Source organism: Halichoerus grypus, chromosome X (genome assembly GCF_964656455.1).
Source record: "Halichoerus grypus chromosome X, mHalGry1.hap1.1, whole genome shotgun sequence".
In the NCBI taxonomy this organism is placed as follows: domain Eukaryota; kingdom Metazoa; phylum Chordata; class Mammalia; order Carnivora; family Phocidae; genus Halichoerus; species Halichoerus grypus.
The window spans coordinates 75,077,895-75,099,818 of record NC_135727.1 but is presented as its reverse complement, the minus strand read 5'-3'; the positions used below and the strand labels follow the sequence as shown (position 1 = coordinate 75,099,818).

At 38.6% G+C, this 21,924-nt stretch overlaps 1 protein-coding gene across 1 annotated transcript in view; it reads left to right on the top strand.

Annotated features, from left to right (window-relative positions):
• The window catches only part of HEPH (hephaestin), an 86,290-nt gene that overhangs the window by 27,838 nt on the left and 36,528 nt on the right, over positions 1-21,924 (top strand). Inside the window, exons 10-15 of the mRNA XM_078063955.1 lie at positions 5,923-6,134; positions 7,086-7,236; positions 9,622-9,834; positions 15,286-15,499; positions 17,454-17,593; positions 18,588-18,719. Of these exons, the coding sequence (XP_077920081.1) occupies positions 5,923-6,134; positions 7,086-7,236; positions 9,622-9,834; positions 15,286-15,499; positions 17,454-17,593; positions 18,588-18,719 (1,062 nt within the window). The remainder of the gene's footprint in view (positions 1-5,922; positions 6,135-7,085; positions 7,237-9,621; positions 9,835-15,285; positions 15,500-17,453; positions 17,594-18,587; positions 18,720-21,924) is intronic.

Genomic DNA, 21,924 nt, shown 5'->3' with positions numbered 1-21,924 from the left:
ATTATAGTGAAGCAGAACTGAGTTCAATAAGAGACATGTTCTTTTAAATATATTTAAATATATTCTGATTGACATTTTATTTTTTAAAATCTTTTAAAAGATTTTATTTATTTGAGGGGAGAGAGAGAGAGCATGAGTGGGGAGTGGCAGAGGGACAAGCAGACTCCCCACTGAGCATGGAGCTTTATGTGGGGCTCAATCCCAGGACCCTGAGATCATGACCTGAGCCAAAGTCAGATGCTTCACTGACTGAGCCACCCAAGCACCCCTGATTGACATTTTAATGATATTTGTTCTTCCAATCCATGAGCATGGAATGTCTTTCTATTTCTTTATGTCATCTTCAATTTCTTTCATTTGTGTTTTATAGTTTTCAGAGTATAGTTCTTTCACCTCTTGGGTTAGGTTTATTTCTAAGTTCTTATTATTTTTGGTGCAATTGTAAATGGGATTATTTTCTTAATTTCTGTTTCTACTGCTTCATTATTAGTGTATAGAAATGCACCAGATTTCTACATTGATTTCTATGACTTTACTGAATTCATTTATCAGTTCTAGTGACTTTTTGGTGTAGTCTTTAGAGTTTTCTTTATATAGTATCATGTCATCTGCAAATAGTGAAAGTTTTACTTCTTCCTTACAAATTTGCATGCCTTTTATTTCTTTTTTGTAGTCTAATTGTTGTGGCTAGGACTTTCAGTACTATGTTGAATAAAAGTACTGAGAATGGACATGCTTGTCTTCTTTCTGACCTTAGGTGTAAAGCTTTCAGTTTTTCCCCAGAGTATGATGTTCACTATGGGTTTTTTTCATATAGGGCCTTTAGGGTTAGTATCCCAAATATATAAAGAATTTACACAACTCAACACCCAAAAAATAAATAATCCAATTAAAAAATGGGCAGAAGACATGAACAGACATTTCTCCAAATAAGACATCTGGATGGCCAACAGACACATGAAAAGATGCTCAACATCACTCTTCATCAGGGAGTGCAAATCAAACTACAATGAGATATCACCTCATATCTGTCAGAATGGCTAAAATTAACAACAGAAGAAACAAGTGTTGGCAGGGATGTGGAGAAAGTGGAACCTCTATCCCTCTGGTGGGAATGCAAACTGGTGCAGGCACTATGGAAAACAGTATGGAGGTTCCTCAAAAAGTTAGAAGTAGGGGCACCTGGGTGGCTCAGTCGTTAAGTGTCTGCCTTCGGCTCAGGTCATGATCCCAGGGTCCTGGGATCGAGCCCCACATCAGGCTCCCAGCTCAGCAGGAAGCCTGCTTCTCCCTCTCCCACTCCCTCTACTTGTGTTCCCTCTCTCACTGTGTCTCTTTCTGTCAAATAAATAAAATCTTTAAAAAAAGAAAGTTAGAGGGCGCCTGGGTGGCTCAGTTGGTTAAGCAACTGCCTTCGGCTCAGGTCATGATCCTGGAGTCCCGGGATCAAGTCCCGCATTGGGCTCCCTGCTCAGCGAGGAGCCTGCTTCTCTCTCTGACCCTCCCCCCTCTAATGTACTCTCTCTCATTCTCGCTCTCTCAAATAAATAAATAAATCTTAAAAAAAAAAAAAAGAAAGAAGTAGAACTACCCCTATGATCTAATAATTGCATTAATGGGTATGTACCCCCCAAATACAAAAATACTATTTAGAGTATCATGCCATCTGCATATAATGATGGTTTTTCTTCTTCATTGCTGATTTGGATGCTTTTTATTTCTTTTTGCTGTCTGATTGCTGTGGTTAGGATTTCCAGTACTATGCTAAATAACAGTGGTAAGAGTGAACATCCCTGTCTTGCTCCTGACCACAGAGAAAAAGACCAAATTGACAGTTGCCAGAGGGAAGGTGGGTGGCAGGATGGGGGAAATAAGCGATGGGGACTAAGGGGTGCAATTGTTGTGATGAGCCCTGGGTATGGTATGTAAGTGTTGAATCTTTAAATTGTACAACTAAAACTAATATTATATTGTATGTTAACTAACTGGAATTTAAATATAAGCTTTTATTATTATTATAATAGAAACAATAAAAATTTAAAAATAAATAAATAAATAAATAAATAAATAAATAAAGGCTTCTAAAAATTCCAAAAGCACTAATTCAAAGGGATACATACACCCTATGTTTATAGCAACATTATTTACAATAGCCAAATTATGGAAGAAGCCCAAGTGCCCATCGATAGATGAATGGATAAAGAAGAAGTGTGTGTGTGTGTGTGTGTGTGTGTGTGTGTGTATGTTTGTGATGGAATATTATTCAGCCATGAGAAATAATGAAATCTTGTGGTTTGCTACCAACATGGACGGAGCTAGAGAGTGTAATGCTAAGTGAAATAAGTCAAAGAAAGACAAATACCACATGATTTCACTCATGTGTAATTTAGGAAATGAAGCAAAGGGAAAAAAGAGAGAGAGAAACTATGAAACGGATTCTTAACTATTGAGAATAGAATGATGGTTACCAGAGAGGAGGAGGGTGGGGGGATGGGTGAAATAGGTGATGGAAATTAAGGAGTCCACTTGTCATGATGAGCACCAGGTGATATATGAAATTGTCAAATTACTATATTGGACATCTGAATTTAATATGACACTGTATGTTAACTATACTGGAATTAAAACAAAATTAAAAAAATAAAAATATCTGATTATAAAAGTAACATATATGTTTTATGGAATTTTGAAAAAACATGGAAAATTATAAAATAAATGCCATTCATAGATAAGTCGCCATTACTCTTTTGATATACCTTCTAATATTTTCCTGTGCTTATAAAAACATATCTATTGATATTTTTGTGATCATGTGGTTTTTGCAGGTTTGTATCATACTGTTTTTACTTACCATTATATCAATTTTCCCATGCCATTGTAATGTTATAAACTTGCTACTGATTATAAAATACTCTATTACATGGATTTGGCATAATTTATTTATCTTATCTTCTATTGTTTGAACATTTAGTTTGTTTTCATTATTTTTAAATGTTGTAAATCGTGTTGCAATGAATAAATGCTTATATTTTATTTGGATTACCATCTCAGGAGACAATCCTAGAAGTTTGATTATTGGGTATTAATTTCTTGTTTTCTCTGAGAATATTAATACATGCTAATCCCAAGTCAAAAATATAAAAAAAAATACTAAAAGCATTAAGGGCAACGTTACAGACAAATCTAGAACAAAAGAACATTCTACAAGGTCTAGTCTCTTCAAAAAGTGAATGCTATAGGGGAAAAAATAGGGACAACACAAAAAGCAAACCTTGTCTGATCCAGGTTATTAAAAAAAATAGCCTTAAGAGACATTTTTGGGCCTCTGAGTGGCTAAGTCTGCTTGTCCCTCTCTCTCACCCTCTGCCCCTCCTCTCTCTCTCTCTCTCAAAATTAGTATGTAAAATCTTCTTAAAAAAGAGACATTCTGGAGATGATGGGAAAATTTCTGATATAGACTACATGTTAGATGATATTAGGATATTTTCTTAGATGTAGTAATGTTATTGTGGCAATATAGGATAAAGTTACTGATGTATTTAGAAGTAAGATACCATCATGCTTCCAAATGATTTAGCAAAAGCAAACAATCAAAAACTCGTGTGTGTGTGTGTGTGTGTAGATATACATAGACATAGATGTAGATAAATTAAAGATGGAAAAATGTTAACAACTCCAGTTGGTAGGATGATTATTGTACTATCTATCCTTTAAAGTTTACTGTACGTTTGAAAATTTTAAAAGTTGGGAATAATAAATGAATAAGAAAGGATGTTAAAACCATCTTAAATTATACCACCTGTCATAAGTTCTTACTACAAATATCCTTGTGTATGCTTCTTTTCACCCTTTAATGAATATTTCCTCAGAATATATTTTTAACATGTGGAATTGCTGTGTCCGAGGGTATACACATTAAAATTTTTGATACCTACATCCAAGTTGCTATCTGGAAAAATTTGCAGTGCCATAAACTCCGACTTGCATCAACAGTAACAGCACATGGCAGCCATTTTCATCTTTGTCATATGTCAATCTTGTAGGCAAACAACACAATAACCAAAATCACCATTGTTTCAATTTGTATTAGGTTGGACATTCTTTTCAGTATTTATTGTATATCTTACTTTTTTGTGGGCCTGAACCTTCTTCAGGCTTTTGATACATTTTGTCAACATTTTTTCCTAAAGGTCTATTCTCATTTACACTTACCATTTCTATAGTTGAGTGAGAGGTGTAGGTGCCATTTAAGCCACTTCTCAACAGCATGGATTATTATAATATGTAAAATTTTGCTAAACTGACAGGCAAAACAGTTATATAGCTATTTTTTTCAGAGAGAGCTCTTGTACATTTATTTCATCTCAAATTCACCACAGTTTGTACTTTTGTGTTTTCATTTTTTTAATTTATTTTTTATTATGTTCAGTATGTAGCTATTTTCATTTGTACTTCTTTGATTACAAATAGGTTTAAAATGTTATTTTATTTTTTAAGTTTTTATTTAAATTCCAGTTGATTAACATACTGTGTAATACTAGTTTCAGGTGTGCAGTATAGTGGTTCAACAATTCCATACAACACCCGGTGCTCATCACGACAGGTGCACTCCTTAATCCTCATCACTTATTTCACCCATCCCATCCCCCACTTCCTCTTGTAACTATCAGTTTGTTCTCTACAGTTAAAAGTTTGTTTCTTGGTTTGCCTCTCTCTCTTTCTTCCCCTTTTGCTCATTTATTTTGTTTCTTAAATTATTTTGTTTCTTAAATTACACATATGAGTGAAATCATGTGGTATATGTCTTTCTCTGGATGACAGATTTCACTTAACATAATACTCTCTAACTCCACATCATTGCAAATGGCAAGATTTCATTCTTTTTTATGGCTGAGTAATATTCCATTGTGTATATATATGTATATGCACCACATCTTCCTTATCCATTCATCAGTCGATGGACACGGGCCATTTCCATAATTTGGCTATTATAAATAATACTGCTATAAACATCAGTGTAGATGTATCCCTTTGAATTAGTATTCATGAATAGACAATTTTCCAAAGAACCCATTCAGATGGCCAGTAGACACGTGAAGAGATGCTCAACATCACTGATCATCAGGGAAACACAAATCAAAACTATAATGAGATATCACCTTATGCCTGTCAGAATGGCTAAAAATCAACAACACAAGAAACAACAGGTGTTGGTGACAATGTGGAGAAAGGGGAACCTTGCACTATTGATGAGAATGCAAAATGGTGCAGCCACTATGGAAAACAGTATGGAGGTTCCTCAAAAAGTGAAAAATAGAACGACCCTATGACCCAGCAATTGCACTACTAGGCTTAAAATTTTTAAATAAAATTTCTATGCATCATTTGACCATAACTTGTGTCCATTTAAGGAATTACAGCCTTAGTGCTTGTGTTTTTCATATATATACACATAGATACGTATTTGCATCCACTCATATATACATACATATAGAAAGGAGAATGTGTTCGTTAATCAGAACCATTCAAAGATGAAACAAACTATGAAGGTAGGTAGTGAATCGCCTTTCTCTGGAGATTTTTAAACAATGGTAAGAATACAAGAACAGATGAATATATGTTTTCAAGTGAGGAGTATTCCAAATAAGTTTTAAAGACCCTTTTAATCCTTAGGTCCTTTGAGCTTAGAAAACTGAAACCTGGGAAGTTTAAATTTCCCCAGTTTATATAACAACTATTGTCAGAACCAGAAACTAACTATAGTCTCATCACTCCTATCCAGGATCCTTTTTAATATTCTATATTGCATATTGCTGTTGCTCCAAAATGCCTTGTAGTGTATAATATTTACCCCACTGTTTGGAGCTGATGATTCTCACTCTAGCTAATGTGATAATGAGTCCTAATTTTTTCCCCCTGCAGGCTCATCCTACTCTGGCTTGGTGGCCAAGCCCTTTGAGAAAGTAACATACCGTTGGACAGTCCCCTCCCATGCTGGCCCTACTGCTCAGGATCCTGCCTGTCTCACCTGGATGTACTTCTCTGCTGCAGATCCCATAAGAGATACAAATTCTGGTCTGGTGGGCCCCCTGTTGGTGTGCAAGACTGGTGCCTTGGGTGCAGATGGCAAACAGGTATTACCAAGGTTTTTGGCTGGAAAGCCTGCTGGGAGGAAGATAATGCTGTGTTGCTAAATAGGAGTTGAAAGTGGAACTGGGTTCTAGAGATGTGGAAATAGAAAAAAAATAAGCTATTTAATCAGAAATTAATAGTTGGTGACCTCATGCTATTTTGCATGCTATTCTTTCACTCACACATATCTCTTAGTCTCTATTCCTTTCTATTTTGTATCCTCTCATCATCTTTTCATTTTTTTAAACCTCAGTGTTCCCTAACCCTTGATCCCAATTCTTAAATCTCTTTTAATATTTGCTTGTGTTCTCTCATGTCCAGCTCACCATTCTAGCTGTATATTACTTAACCTCTCTTTGCCTCAGTTTCTTCATCTGTAGTAAAGGGTTAACAATGAAATAATATATCTTGGGTTTCTATGAGGATTAATTAAAATAATCCATATGAAGTGCTTATCACAGTGTCTGGATTACATAGCAAACACTCAGTAAATGTTAGAAGTAATAATAATAGTGATAATAATAAATGATAATAAAAATAACAGTATGTTAATAGCAATTTTATATCCTTTTCTCTTATTTTCTAATCCCCTCTGACTAGAGTCCTTTTCTGATATGCTAACCACCTTACCCCACTCCAAGCTCTCTTTTATCACTGTCTGTACTTGTCCATAATCCCCATCTTGTGCTACTTCCCTGTCCCCTTTCATATATTCGTCCCCTCCAGTCTTGTCATCTTGTTCTAACCTGTTTCACCCACCTTCAAATTTGAAATTACCTGAGGAAAAACTGCCTAGCAACAACTATAGCTCTAGGCAGGAAGTATGGGCTTGTCTCTGTGTCTGGGCAAAAAAAATGGGGAAGAATCAGGGCTCATTGGATCTCGAGCTGCACAACCTCCAACTGCTGAAACCATTGTCATTCTTTCCTATGTTCTCTTTCATGGACCTACAGAAAGAGGTGGATAAGGAGTTTTTTCTCCTTTTTACTGTGTTGGATGAAAACAAGAGCTGGTACAGCAATACCAATCAAGCAGCTGCTATGTTGGATTCCCGACTGCTCTCAGAGGATGTCAAGGGTTTCCAAGACTCCAATCGGATGCATGGTATGGGGAATGCTTTTGCCCTGAGCTACAATTGAGAGGTTACAAGTAAAAATCTAACCTAAACTTAATCATGTCCCATCCTTGAAAGCACTGACCCATTGGTCAGCTCTACCCAAGACATGAGCTAGATTGAAGAATTAAACCTAAGGCAACAGATCTTATATTTAGCACTTGGTTGTGCTGTGTCCTGTGTTACACAGTATGGGGGACACTGGAAAAATGTGTTGTGAAATGAGGATTGAAAACAGGAAAACCACTAGAGAGTGAGGAGAGAAAGCTGGAATGATGCCTTTCCAGTCTTATCTTATTCTCCTTTATTGACCACTACCCATGCTCCTCAACTCCATACTCCAGCCAAATGGGGCTGTTTTTTCTCTATATAGACATACCTTGTGCTTTTCTGACTTCATGCCTTTACAATGCTTTGCTCTCCAGTTGAAATGCCTCTCTTTACATTTTTGCCCTTAGCCTGTGGAAATTCTTTCCATTCTCTAAGGTCCTACTCAAAAGCTACTTTATCCATGTAACCATTTTTTTATCACCCAATCCCAGAATGATGACATCCTTTTCTGAACCACTATTGCATTTTATCAGAATATTTTAATATCATGTTCTATATAGTTATCTGTTACACAGCTTTTCACCTGCTAGAGTGTAGTCTCCTTAAATGTATTGTTTGTTGCTTATCTCTGTATTATCTATGCTTTCTAATACATAGTAAATGTTTATTGAACAAGTGAACTACCAAATTAATGAGTAGGTATGTAGGTGGGTGAGTGAGTGAATGGGAAGACATGGTCCCAGTTTGCAAAGAGCTCCCAGCATTTGCAATGAAATGATACTAACACACATGAAATAATTATAGAACAATCCAAGATCAACTATAATTAAATGCTAAATTATGTAGAACAGGTTTCAAGTGACATGGAGTTCACAGGAGAATATTAATGAAGAACAAACCAATTAAAGGATTCCTGGAAAAAAGGAGTGCTTGAGCTGGGGTTCAAAGGCTAAATAGGTTTGCAATTAGACATTACAGGAAAAGGAAGCAGAATCAGGAGATTAGCAATGTTATCAACAGCATCTAGGGGAATTACCAAGTAGGGTTACTTATTAAAGGTGGTTCCAGTGGATGTGGGGACATTGAAAAGGGGTCAGCTTTAAGCAGGCCTCCCTGTATTTTCAAGAGGAGTATGGAAGATGGGAGGGAGTCATGAATGAGTGTGTTGTCTTATGACTCCATCTCTTGGTTCTCATCACTAGTCAGTTATATCAGCTGGAAAAAGTAAACCAATCCTGTGAACAAAGTTCATTTCAATATGAACTTATGAAGCACCTGGGTAGTACCAGGCAACATGCAAGGCGACTGGGCAGTCACACTTATACAGAAAAAATGTGATTCCTGCTAGGTCAATCTAGTGTGGGAGATAGATTTGTAAGTAAATCATTGGACTGTGTGCTCTGCAGTAAGTGATATGGAAGAAAATTTTTTTTTGGGGGGGGGAGTTTCTTGGAAATGAGAGAGAGAGAAAGAGAGAGGAGGTGACATTTGAACTTCACATGGGAGGTGATATTTGAACTGGGGCATGATGTATGAGTAATAGTTTTCTGTAGAGGGACCAGAGGGAAAATTTATTCCAGGCAGAGGAAACAACATGTGAAAACTCAATATGTGTTTTGTACACACCTAACATGTTTAAGGCCTTGGGGATGCAGAGACAAATAAAACTCACAGCAATGGTGTCTACCTGTGTATGAGGGGGTTGGGAGGATAGACTGCAGCCAGGGGTGCCAGGGAGAGGACTTTTGCAGAAGTTCAAGCCAGAAGTGATGAGGGCTAGAACCTGGGCAGTAACTGCAAAGTGGAAAAAAAAAAAGAGAGAGAGAGATTGAAAGATGAATATGGAAGCTTGGGGGAACCCCAGTACTTTATGGAGGGATGGAGAACAAGAACAAGATGAAGGAGGAACAATCAGAAAGGAGGTAAGAGAACCAGGAATGTGTGGTGCTATAGAAGCCAAGGGAGGAGAATTTCAAGAGAGTGGAAATAGTAGAGGCTGGTACCCTTGTGTATGCATGTGTGTAAGGAGTTCTGGTAGTGGAAAAAAGTTCAGTTTTGCAAGAATTTGAAGTGTGGTAGAGGAGGGACAGGAGGTGAGGTCAGAAAGGCGAGTTGGACTCTCATCTCAAAGGGGCAGATCTTCATAAGTACAACTAAAGTGGCTTAGGGAAGAAGGCAGAAGAGTTAATGACTCAGAAATTTCAAGTTGTGGGAAACCCTAGTACAGAGCTGATGCTATGCTGCTGGCCAGTGCCTGAATATTCTGGTCTCATCTTCTTGTTCTGTTTTATGTTTTTTTTTTTTTTTTTTTTTTTTTTCTCCAGCCATTAATGGGTTTCTGTTCTCTAACCTGCCCAGCCTGGACATGTGCAAGGGAGACACAGTGGCCTGGCACCTGCTTGGCCTGGGCACAGAGACTGATGTGCATGGGGTCATGTTCCAGGGCAACACTGTGAAGCTTCGGGGCATGAGGAAGAGTGCAGCCATGCTGTTTCCTCATACCTTTGTCATGGCCATCATGCAGCCTGACAATGCTGGTAAGTGCCTTAACAGCTGGCCGTAGGCTGAGAGGCTCTGTTGGGCATGGATGAGAGGGGCTGGTGAAAAGAAAAGAAGACATGTTGAGGGTATATGGGAAGTTTTCAAAACACTCTTGTTTTCTCTCTCCTCAATGTGCACTCTGTATTCTGGTTATTTGGATTTTTCTCTTAGCTGCAGACAGAAAGTAAAGAGCTGAGAAAGCTCTTTTCTGGAACAATGGGGAAGAAGTAGGGATGTTGCCCAGCATCAGGGCAATTCTCATATAGGTAGAGGGTGGACTTGCCTGTGTAGTCCCATGGCTATGTAGAAATTTTATAGATACAGTCCTTGTACTGGGAGGGAGGTCCAGGAGATATACCTATAAGTGCTTTAAACTCTGATATTCTGTGAGAATTTCTACCACCTTCTGGTGGGAGTGGGGTGCAGTGTGCTGTGACAGTTTCAGCCCTGGAATCAGAGCATAAAAACTTTTAGTCCAAGCACTTTCATTAATTTGCTATTTAATTTTGGTCTAACCAACCCCCACTCTGTGGCTGCATCTCCTCCTTCTTTTCTTTCTCTGTCCCACTCCCCTACCTCCCTCCCTCACCTTCCTTTCCTAGTTTCCCCTTTCCTCCCTCCTTTCTTTCATTTCTCTCCCTGCCTCTCTCCCCCACCCTCTCTCCCTCTCCCATTTCTCCTCTTTCTCTCTCCCTTCCCCTCATTTCCCTATCTTTCTTTCATGAAAAACCAAAATTGAGTAGAACGTTTCTTTAGATTCCATCTATGTCTGACATTTTATCATGTAACAGTTACTTTGGTAAATACACATATGTAATTAAGCAGCTTTGCAGATGACTTAAAAACACCACGATAAATATTCAACATTTTGTATACTGGATGCTTACAGTTATGTTTAGCAAACTAGAAAAACAAATACCCAGAAAAAATGCAGCAAAGTGTTAAGAATGTTTGAGTCCTGTGGGTTTATTGGTGATTTTTTATCCTCTTTTTGCTTTGCTTTAAATTTTAATAAGTTTATATTGCATTTAATAGAAATTAACAATTGTATTTAAAAATATTATCTTACATACCTCAGCTCTTCCAATAAAACTAATGATACTAGAACTTTAATAGATAGGAAAATTGGCAGATAAAAAGCTAGGGCTTGTAATGTGTTATTTTCCACCAAATTCATGTTAGAGTTCTCAACAGCAAAGAGAAGAATTTATTATTTATAATTGCCCTAGTCCTTCAGGGTGTCTTTCCTTTCTTTCCCCATTGGAACTTTCTTTATTCGTTATTCCCCTCTTCCCCACCCCCTTTTTAATCTTCTTTTCTTTCCACTGCTCCTTTTTCCTGCCCTCTCTCATTTTTCCTCTTCCTCTTTCATCATCTTTTTCTTTTTCTTATCTCTTTTTATCTCTCATTTCTTATTCCTCTTCTCGTTCATTGTTTCCTTCCTTTACTTCCATCTATTTTTTCTCCATCTTACTTTTGTCTTTTCTTCTTTTCATTTTCTTCTTGCATTCATTCTTCTCTCCCTTTTTTCTCTTTCTCTTTTCCTTCCCTCCCCTCTCTTTTCTCCTTTTTCCCTTTTTTTCTTCCTTTGATTTTTCCCTCTTTTTTGGCTTCCCTTCTCTCCATTTCCCTCCTTTCTTTATTTCTCTTTCTTTGTCTCCCTTTCTCTCTCTTTTTTTAAAGATTTTATTTATTTATTTGAGAGAGAGAGAGAGAGAGCACATGAGAGGGGGGAGGGTCAGAGGGAGAAGCAGACTCCCTGCTGAGCAAGGAGCCCAATGCGGGACTCGATCCTGGGACTCCAGGATCATGACCTGAGCCAAAGGCAGTTGCTTAACCAACTGAGTCACCCAGGCAGCCTCCCTTTCTCTCTTTTTAAATTTATTTTCCTTTTCCTTATCTCCTGTTTTCTTTTTTTCCCTTTTCCTTCAATCTGTATGTTTTCTTTCCTCCTCTGTCTTCCTCTATTTTTCCTTATTTTTTATTCCTTACTTCTTTTTATTTTCCCTTTATTTTACAATAACATTTTCACAAAACATAGTAAATATCTGTTGTCTTCCACTTACTGGTCTAGATACTAGGGATGTGAGGATGAATTAGGCAGCTCACAGTTAGTGTGAAAGGGAGATGATGATACAATCTTGCCAAGAGCTATAGTAACACACAGGAAACTATAACAAATTCTGCCTGACTTGTGTAGTAAAGCTTCCCTAGAGAAGCAGGCATTTAAACTGATCATCTGAGGAAGAGTAAACCGTCACCACGCACAGAAAGGGGATGGTTGGTGAAGAGGGTGTTGTTATAAGCAGTAGGAAACTTATGGACAGTGACTTGGAAGCAGCATCTGCCTGAAGAAGTTACACAAACTGATTTTATTCAGTGACCCTCAACTCAAGGTGGTATACTAAAAGGTGTTTGAAATGTGTGGAGGTCATTTTAGTTGTCACAATGACTGGGGATATGGAGGGGATGATACTATTATTTAGATAGTGGGAGTCAGAAATGATAAAACTTTCATCAATATGTAGGGCAGTCTTAAACAGTGAAGAATAATCCCACGCAAAATGCTAATAGCAGCCCTGTGAAGGAATAATGAGAAATAAGCCTTAAGAGGAGGCAAAGTAGGAGGCTACTGCAAGAGGTGATAAGAGCCTGCCAATGGGTGGAAGCAATAAGGATGGGCAGAAGGGGTGGAGTTAAGGGATAGTTGAGAAAGAAATTATGGAACTTTGCTGAGGGGCTGAGCAAGAAGAAAAGATGCCTGAAGTTTCTGGCTTGTGCACTATATATATGGTGACAACCATTAACTAAATGAGCAAGTACAGAAACAAGGGCAGGATAGTAAGGTTTGGGTAGAAAGTATTCATTTTAGGGCATGTCAAGTTTTAAGTTCCTGGTGAAATCCAGGTGGTGTGGATTTTACAGTAGGTAGTTACGGGTAGAAATGTAAAGGTTGGAGAAGAAGTCCAGGTTAGTGAGTTTGAGTGTTCTCATAGTTCAAGTCCATAAGTTGTAAAGTGATAGGAAAGAAAACTTAAAGCAGAAATCAACATTTAAGAGGTACAAGTGAGAAGAGAAGCCAAAATAAGGAAACAGAAAAGAATTTGTCAAAGAGTTAGGAGGAAACTCAGGTTTCAAAAACAGAAGAGTACTGAAAGAGTGGCTTGGATAATAATATCCATATGAGAAAATTTAGATGATGTACTAACTAGTCCAAAGGCACATGACTTCCCAGAATGCCTTCTTTTTTGTTCTCATCCCCTTCAGTGATCATCAGATTTTCTTCTCCACATCAATCCCTGAGCTATGAGTTTTGGGCAGCTTTTACAACCACTCATTTGCACACACATTCATTCACTCAAAACATATTTATTGCACACCTTCAATGTGCTAAAACTGGGGAAGAAAGGTGAAAAAAATAGAATGATTCTTACTCTCTGGGAAGATCCACAATAAGAACATCAAAACACATACATAAAACAATAAGATAATTTTAGATTGTGATATAGATCACGAAGGAAATAAAATGTAGTGTTGTGATAAAATGATAGGGGCATTACTTTAGAGAGGATGTTCAGGGAAGACCTCTCCAAGAATGTGATATTTACACTGAGACCTAAATAATGAGGAGGAAGGAGCGATATAAAGATTTCTAAGGAGAACATTTCAAACAGAGGGACCAACAAGCACAAATGTCCAAAGGTGGGAACAAGCATGGCTTTTCAAGGGTCAGAGTGAAAGATCAGTAGTGTCGGATTGTAGTAAGCTAAGAAAAAGATCGACATAAAATGAGGTTGGCAAGATTCATATGTGGGGTCTTATAGACCATAGTTAGGAGCTTGGTTTGCATTCTGAGTATGAATGAAGCATTTGAAACAAAGGAACAATGTGCTCTGGATCATATTTTTTTAAAGAGGGCCTTGAATCCTGTGTGGGAAATGGTTGAAAAGGGAAGGGGAAGAAGCAGAGAAGACAGTTGGGAGACTGTTGAAGTTTTCCATGTGAGAGACGACGGTGGTTTTGACTGGCGGAGGGAGAGTGAAAATGGGAGGATAATTTGCAAGGAAAAGCCAATAGGATTTACTGATGGAATAGATGTGGAAGGGTAGGAGATATAGAAGAGTTGGGAAGTAGTTGTGGAAAGAAAAGAGTAGATTCTTTCAAGAAGTCTATAAACTAGTGGAAAAGACTGTTTTGTAAAGAGAGGAGTACTTAGTCTTTAATCATGTGGTTTAGGTGTAAAGTGTATTAAGAGTAGGGAGGCCAAGAATGTAAAGGTCAGTGTGAGCCAGAATAGTCATGGAGAGATTTCTGGAAGAGATGAAACATGAATTTGATCTTGGAGAATGAGTGAGCTCTGTAGATATTTGTGGGAGGGTTGGACAGGTACATTCCAGGAAGGGAGCAACAACATGAGTGAAAATTCCAATATATAAATGAGATATGTGATAAGGGATGTCTGGGACAAATTTAGTTGGATCACTGGTTGAATTTGGAACTGAGTCATAGTTTGCAGCTAGTTCACAGAGGCCTTTACAAGCCAGGAAAAAAGAGTTTGTAGTGATGGTATAGGCAGTGGGCAGCAAGTGAAGGAATGATGAAAATAAATGTTCTAAGAAAGTCAACTCTCCTGATCAACATTCTATGAGCCTTAATGTCCTTGACATTAAGAAACCCGAGGCTCTAGGCATTTCTAGGCAGCTCCACAGCCCTGATATTTAAGACTGATATCCAAACATTTTATTGTAAAAACTGAAGGAAAGCCACTCCAAAGCCCTCTGATATAAGCATCCCGATAGTCAAGAAGTATTTTTTTTTTAATCTATTTAACCACACCTTTATTTCTTTGGTACTTTGTAAAAAAGAGAGAAAACTGGTCAATGCATTTTTTGGAATAATAATTATTACAGATCCATTTACTTATTTATAACTTTATTTATTAAAATTTTCTATGCAATATGCTAAGCAATGTGTACATATTATTGTGTTTAATTCTAAAACAACCCAGTGAAATAAGTAAAATGATCCCCATTGTACCATGAGGGAACTGAAACATACAGAGGCTTAAAAATTACTTCAAGGTCATATAGCTAACAAGTTGTCAGGTAGGGTGACCAACTATCCCAGTTTGCTCAGAACTGAGCAGTTTCCACAGGGATATGGGACTTCCAGTGATAAAACTGGGAAAGCCTTGGGTTAACAGGGAGGAGTTGGCCTTCCTAATGGCAGAGTTTAGTTTTAAACCTAAACAATGTAGCTTTGGAGCCAGAACTGTTAACCTCTGTGCTCACTGCTCTCAATAAACTTGTAATAATCTTTTATCCAAAGCATAGAACCTTATCTGAAACTACCCACTCTCTACAGTATGCCTAGAAAGAGGCAGGAAATCCCCCAGGTGCTACACAGGGATATTCAGATTCAGGTTTTGCTCTCTGTTCCTTCCTTAGGGATATTTGAAATTTACTGCCAGGCAGGCAGCCATAGAGAATCAGGGATGAAAGCAGTCTATAATGTCTCCCAGTGTCCTGGCCATCAAGCCAATGATCACCAACGATACCAGGCTGCAAGAATCTACTACATCATGGCAGAAGAGGTGGAGTGGGACTATTGCCCTGACAGGAGCTGGGAACTGGAATGGCACAACCAGTCTGAGAAGGACAGGTAAGGTTTCAGAAAATAAGAGATCACACTTTCAGAGACTCTGGACATTTTGCAGATGAGGAAGATACTGAAATACTGAGAAAAGGAGACACTTATCTAAGGTAACCTGATAAGATACCAGCAAATCTGGAACAGGTGCTAGGATGCAGATAAGCTGGAACTCAGTGCTTCTTCTATATTACTATACTGTGGGTCTGAAGTAAAAGACCTTATCCATAACTTCATACTCTTAATCTTTGCCTCTTTTCCTCTGGTTGCTGGTAGCATCTACAGCAAAATTTAGATTTTATAGAGGTCTTACTCAAAAGACTGAACACCCCAAGCTTACCTGTCACTTGATAAAATGTCACTAAGGTACAGGCTAAGCTGTATAGCAGAAAAAATCCAACATAGAGTAGTTTGAGTGAGTTAGAATTTTATTTCTTGCTCAAATAATAGTATAAATATGAGCTGCCCAGGGCCTGTAGGTAAACTAATCATCCATAATACTTTCTTTCATCTTGGAAACTAAGATGCCTATGCTAGTTGTAGTCATTCCCAGCAATCACAAAAGGGGAAAGCAGTCCAGGGCAAGCAGCAGTATCTGTTAGGTAATGACCTAAAAGTTATATACATCACTTTCTTTCATAACCCATCATCCTAAACTTATTAATGTGGCCGTACCTAGCTGCAAGAAAGTCTAGGACTTGGAGAGGTTGGAGGGTGGGGCAAAATGAATGAAGTAGAGTGGGATATACAAGCTTCCAATTATGCAATAAATAAGTCATGGAAATAAGGCACAGCATAAGGAATGTAGTCAATGATTTTGTAATAAAGATGTACTGGGGCAGATGGTAGCTACACTTGTGGTGAACATAGCACAAATGTATACATTTATCAAATCATTGTGTTGTACATATGAAGCTAATGTAGCATTGTATGTCAACCATACTAAAAAATAAAACCTGGAAAATATAATCTGTATTACATGGTTATGTGGTCATGTACTCAGCTAAAATCTAGGTGATTCTATTACTAAAAAGGAAGGGGAGGAGAATGGAAACTGAAGTACAGCTTAACAATTTCCACTACAATTTATTTTTGGTACTCTCACAACTCTTTAGCAATTCCTGTCTTTTATGTTGGTTGTTGAATGTTGAAGTCTTCTTGCTAACTTCTTCTGAAACCTAGAGAAAGTGAATTTTCTTCCCTGGGACTTAGTTTGCTCATTAAAGTGATGTGGTATATGATGAATTATTGAACTCTACATCTGAAACTAAGGATGTACTATATGTTGGCTAATTGAATTTAACTAAAAAATAAATAAAATGATGTGGTATAGTTGAAAGAACTTGACTAGAAGGAAATAAGGAAGAAGCAGCAGAGTTGTATCCAAGTGCTAGCTCCCTTTCTGGCTGACAGTATCGATGAAGATAAGTTCTGTCACTTCTGGACCACTGATTCTCCTTCTACCTATCTCATTAGCCTATTGGAAATGTCAAATGATAAAACAAATAATACGATTCTTTGAAAACAGGAAAGCATCCCATAAGGGGGAATCTGTTAAATTTCATTTCCTCCTTACCTCTTTCTATTCCTTGCTCTCCATCAGCAGCAGCAGTTAGTGCTCTCCTTCCACCCTGTACCTTGTCCTTTTGTCAAAATAATTCCATCTGAGACAACACTAAGAATAGAGCTAAAGCCCAGAGTTTCTGATTCTTCTTCCAGTGTTCTTGTCATTGTAATTATTTTACAAATTACAATCTGGATTATGATAAACAAGGACATAAATAGATATTTAAATCTGGCATCTTTATTGCAATTATACAGCCAAACGTGGAAAATCTGACATTAGAAGGAACATGTCTTCTCTTTCTTCTATCTGTGATATGATGTTGGGTCTGACTTAGCTTTGTCATACCTGAAAATGAGGGGTCAAGGCCAGGTGCTGATACCACTCTTTGGATTCCTCTAGTTATGGTCACATCTTCCTGAGCAACCAGAATGGGCTCCTGGGTTCCAGATACAAGAAAGCTGTATTCAGAGAATACACTGATGGTACATTCAAGATCCCTCGGCCAAGGACTGGACCAGAGGAACACTTGGGAATATTAGGTAAGTGAGTTCCTCCTAAGGTCTAGATGCTTATGCTGCTCCTAGGAAGGTTATGTCATATCAGGAAGTCTTCTTCATTTCTTTCTATTAGTTTTTCCTTATGATATAATGGAATTATAGTCATAACTTAAAAATTGGCCATAAAAATAAGCAATCAAAGTGGGGGGACTTATGAATTCTGCTGCAACATGAGCCATATTTTTCCAGAAATCTCTCTAGGGATCTCTGACAGTGAGAGATTTTTTAAAAATACTAAAGGCAGGGAACTTAAAAACATCAAAGAGTAAGAAGAACACTGTACAGGGAATAAGTATTACCCTTGCACCCCAGTTTAATTATTGATGCAGTTTCTTCACTTTTGTAGGGGCCAGTGAGTTTCCTCATTCTTGTCCTCACACAGAAGAAACCCATTGGCCCTTCCAGGGGCCCATCAGTTTTTTTTGTTTTTTGTGTTTTTTTGTTGTTTTTTTTTAACTCCGTGCCAAATGCTCAGTCCTTACTGGCAGTGATTCCACAGAGCCTTAATTATCTAGATCCGTGTGATACTAGATATAGATAGATGATAGATAGATAGATAGATAGATAGATAGATAGATAGATAGATAGATGATAGATGATAGATAGATGATAGGTAGATTGATGATAGATAGATAGATAGATAGACAGATAGATAGATAGATAGATGATAGATAGATAGATAGATAGATAGATGATAGATAGATAAATAGATATATGATAGGGATTTGGTGTGGGAAAATTGGGATATTTGGAGGTACAATCTTCTTGTTGAAGTATCCTCATCCTGTAGGTGCCAGTATCAGTTTATGGGCTTCTGACTTTAAAAAAAAAAAATGAAACTAGTCATGATTTTAATTTTAATGACTGAAACCCCTAATTCTAGGGAGCTTGTGTGTATGTCCTTTTCTTCAATGCCTTTAGTATCCTTGTTCCACTACTCCACTAATGAGACTTCCCCTTCTTTTGCATATATTAGGTCCACTTCTCAGAGGAGAGGTTGGTGATATCCTAACTGTGGTGTTCAAGAATAATGCCAGCCGCCCCTACTCTGTGCATGCCCATGGAGTGCTAGAATCAAGCACTGGTTGGCCACTGGCTGCTGCACCTGGTAAGTGGGAACACATAGTTGAAGGGACGAAGGTTGTGTAGCACTTCGGCTTCAGCTCCATGGCTTGCTCCTTTCTTTTTTTTTTTTTTTTAATTGCTCTTTGAGAATTTAAATAAGAATATTAACCAGGACAAAGTCACAGCCTGAATAGGTCTCTATGAAATACTCTTTTTCAATCTCAGAACAGGGTACATATCTTAGGTCTTTAGTTTGACCAGACATCCTTAATACTGGCCACACATGGAGCCTTCTACTGGACTTTACCCTGAATACAGATTGAGCTTCTAACTCTCTCTAGATCTGAAATTAACCTTGGCTATAGTCTGAGTTTCTAATCATGGCTAGAGAGTGACCTGTCCCGCACCACAAACTGATCCTTAAGCTCAGTCATTGATAAGGTTATTGCCTTCTTATTATAGACTAAATTTTAACCCTGGTCATATACTAAATTTTTAATACTAAAATGTAGGGTGGACATAATCTTGACCACATTGTCTTCCATTCATTTATTCATTGAATAAATGCTTACTGGCAGCCTAGTTGGTGAAGACACAATTTCATTTTATTTTTTTTAAGATTTTATTTATTTATTTGAGAGAGAGAGAGTTAGAGAGAGAGAGAGAAGGAGCAGGAAGAGGGGCAGAGGGAGAAGCAGACTCCCCACTGAGCAGGGAGCCTGGTGTGGGGCTCGATCCCAGGACCCTGGGATCATGACCTGAGCCAAAGGCAGACACTCAACTGACTGAGCCACCCAGGTGTCCCAGAGACAATTTTAGAAGTTATGGATGTAGTGGAAAATAATACATGTTCCTACTTTTAAAAAGAAGCGATTATGATAGAGAGACAAGTAAACTTGTAATTGTAATGCAGTGTCTTATGTGTTAATAGGAGTTCTTAAAATATGCCAGAAATGTATAGCAAAGGGTACCTAGGAGGACAGCTAGGATGGTAGCATAGTAGGAGGACCCAAGTCTCCTCTTGTCCCTTGAACAAAACCAGATAATTGTTGGATCATTCTGAATACCTAAGAGATCAGACTGAGGATAGACAGGACAAATTCCACAAATAGAGGGGGAGAAGAGGCCTCATTGAAGAAGGCAAGAAGTACAGAGATACAGTTTGGGGGAGATATGGATCATGTATTCTGCAGAGGGGAAGGAGCCCTGGTCACAGAGAAAGGCACATGAGAGTGGAGCACACAGGGTAATGCAAAAGGAGAACACATCCCCCAAAGCCATTGGCTGGAAAAAAGAGAGGAGCTGATTTTCATGTGTTTTTGCAACAAACAGGGCTTGGAGACTGGAGTTTTAAAGGTCAGCAGGCACCTTAGGCATGCAGGGGAAAGATTGTTTGCTCTTCTTGGAGCACATCTGTGAGAGGTGGTCTTCACAAAGATGCCTCTTTGGGGACAAAAGAGCCACCGGGTGCCATATCACTCCCTTGCCCCTTCATATAGGCACAGAGCCACCTGCCAAGGGCACTTTGGTCCAACATACACTGCTTAGCCTGCTTGCTCCAAGTCCCATGCCCCTGTGCTTTGGTGCAACTACCTGTCTTGGATAAACCTGCATCAGTCCCAGCACAGCAAGACCCTCCCAAGAAGACCAGTGAAGGCCCCCACCCACACGCCATGTTCCTAAAGTTTGGAGTTTTAAAAGTCAGCAGGCTTGGCAAGAATAGAGACTGGAAGGCACTGAGCTGCTCCTAGAGAGAAGGCAGGACAACAACCCAGAGACAGCATGAAAACGGTGATCTGAAAAACACCTGGGATGCACAGGGGGAGATTATTTGCTCTTCTGGAAGTGATTTCCTAAAAGCAGCAAGCAAGGAAACCCCCCTGCTGGGACAAAGGAACTGACTGTTGCTATTGCCTTACCCCACCCCTCAACATAAGCACAGAACCACCTGCACTAGTATCTGCACATTGCACAGCACTGACACTGGCTGCCTAACCTGCTTACACCAAGTCCCACAAATATGCACTCTACCAGTACTGCCCTTCTTGGTCAAACTTGACTAACTCCCAGTGGAGTGGGCCCCTTCCCCAGACCAGCAGAAATCCCCACCCACACCACGTATCCCAAACAGAGATTTTTGCAAAGCTTCAGTTCTGGTGGAAGAAGCATCAGGTCTAATTTAACAAGTGGACCAGTGTACACCTAGATAAAACTCACCACATTCTGGCCAAGGTCCAAATGCTGTCCTATGCAGGCAAGGAGAGCCTCTGTAGAGGACTGGCCTGAAGGATAGAGCAGCCAAAACACAGCAGCAGAGTGCACACAACACACATCCCTGAAGTGTCAGGCCCTGGACACTATATGACCTCTTCTTTATAAAGCCATTTGTCTCAGGAATAAGGAACATAACAGGATTTTCTAACACATGGAAGATAGTGACTTAGACAAAATGCCAAGATGGGGGAATTCATTCCAAATGAAACAAGATAGGGTCATGGCCAGAGATATAATCAAAACCAATGTAAGTGACATGCCTGATGGAGAATTTAAAGCAACAATGGCAAGGATACTCACTGGATTTGAGAAAAGAATGGAAGACTTTAGGGGACCCTTAATGCAGAGATAAAAGAGTTAACAAAGAATCAGTCAGAAACGAAAAACACAAAATAATGAAATGAATGAAATGAAAAACAGACTGTATGTAATGAACATAAGGATAGAAGCAGCAAAGGAACAAATGAGTGATATTGAAGATAAAATAATGGAAAATAATGAAGCTAAACAAAAGAGAGAAAGAAGAATTATGGAACATGAGAATAGACTTACAGGGGCGCCTGGGTGGCTCAGATGGTTAAGCGTCTGCCTTCGGCTCAGGTCATGATCCCAGGGTCCTGGGATCAAGTCCCACATTGGGCTCCCTGCTCCTTGGGAACCTGCTTCTCCCTCTGCCTCTCTCTCTGTCTCTCATGAATAAATAAATAAAATCTTTAAAAAAAAGAGAGAGAATAGACTTACAGTCAGTGATGCCATCAAACATAATAACATTTATAACATAGGACCCCCAGAAGAAGAAGAAGAAGAGAGAGGAAAGAGGGCAGAAAATTTATTTGAGGAAATTATAGCTGAAAACTTCCCTAATCTGGGGAAGGAGACAGACAGCCAAATCCAAGAAGCACAGAGAACTCCCATTAAAATCAACAAAAGTAGGCCAATACCAAAACACATTGTAATTAAATTTGAAAAATATA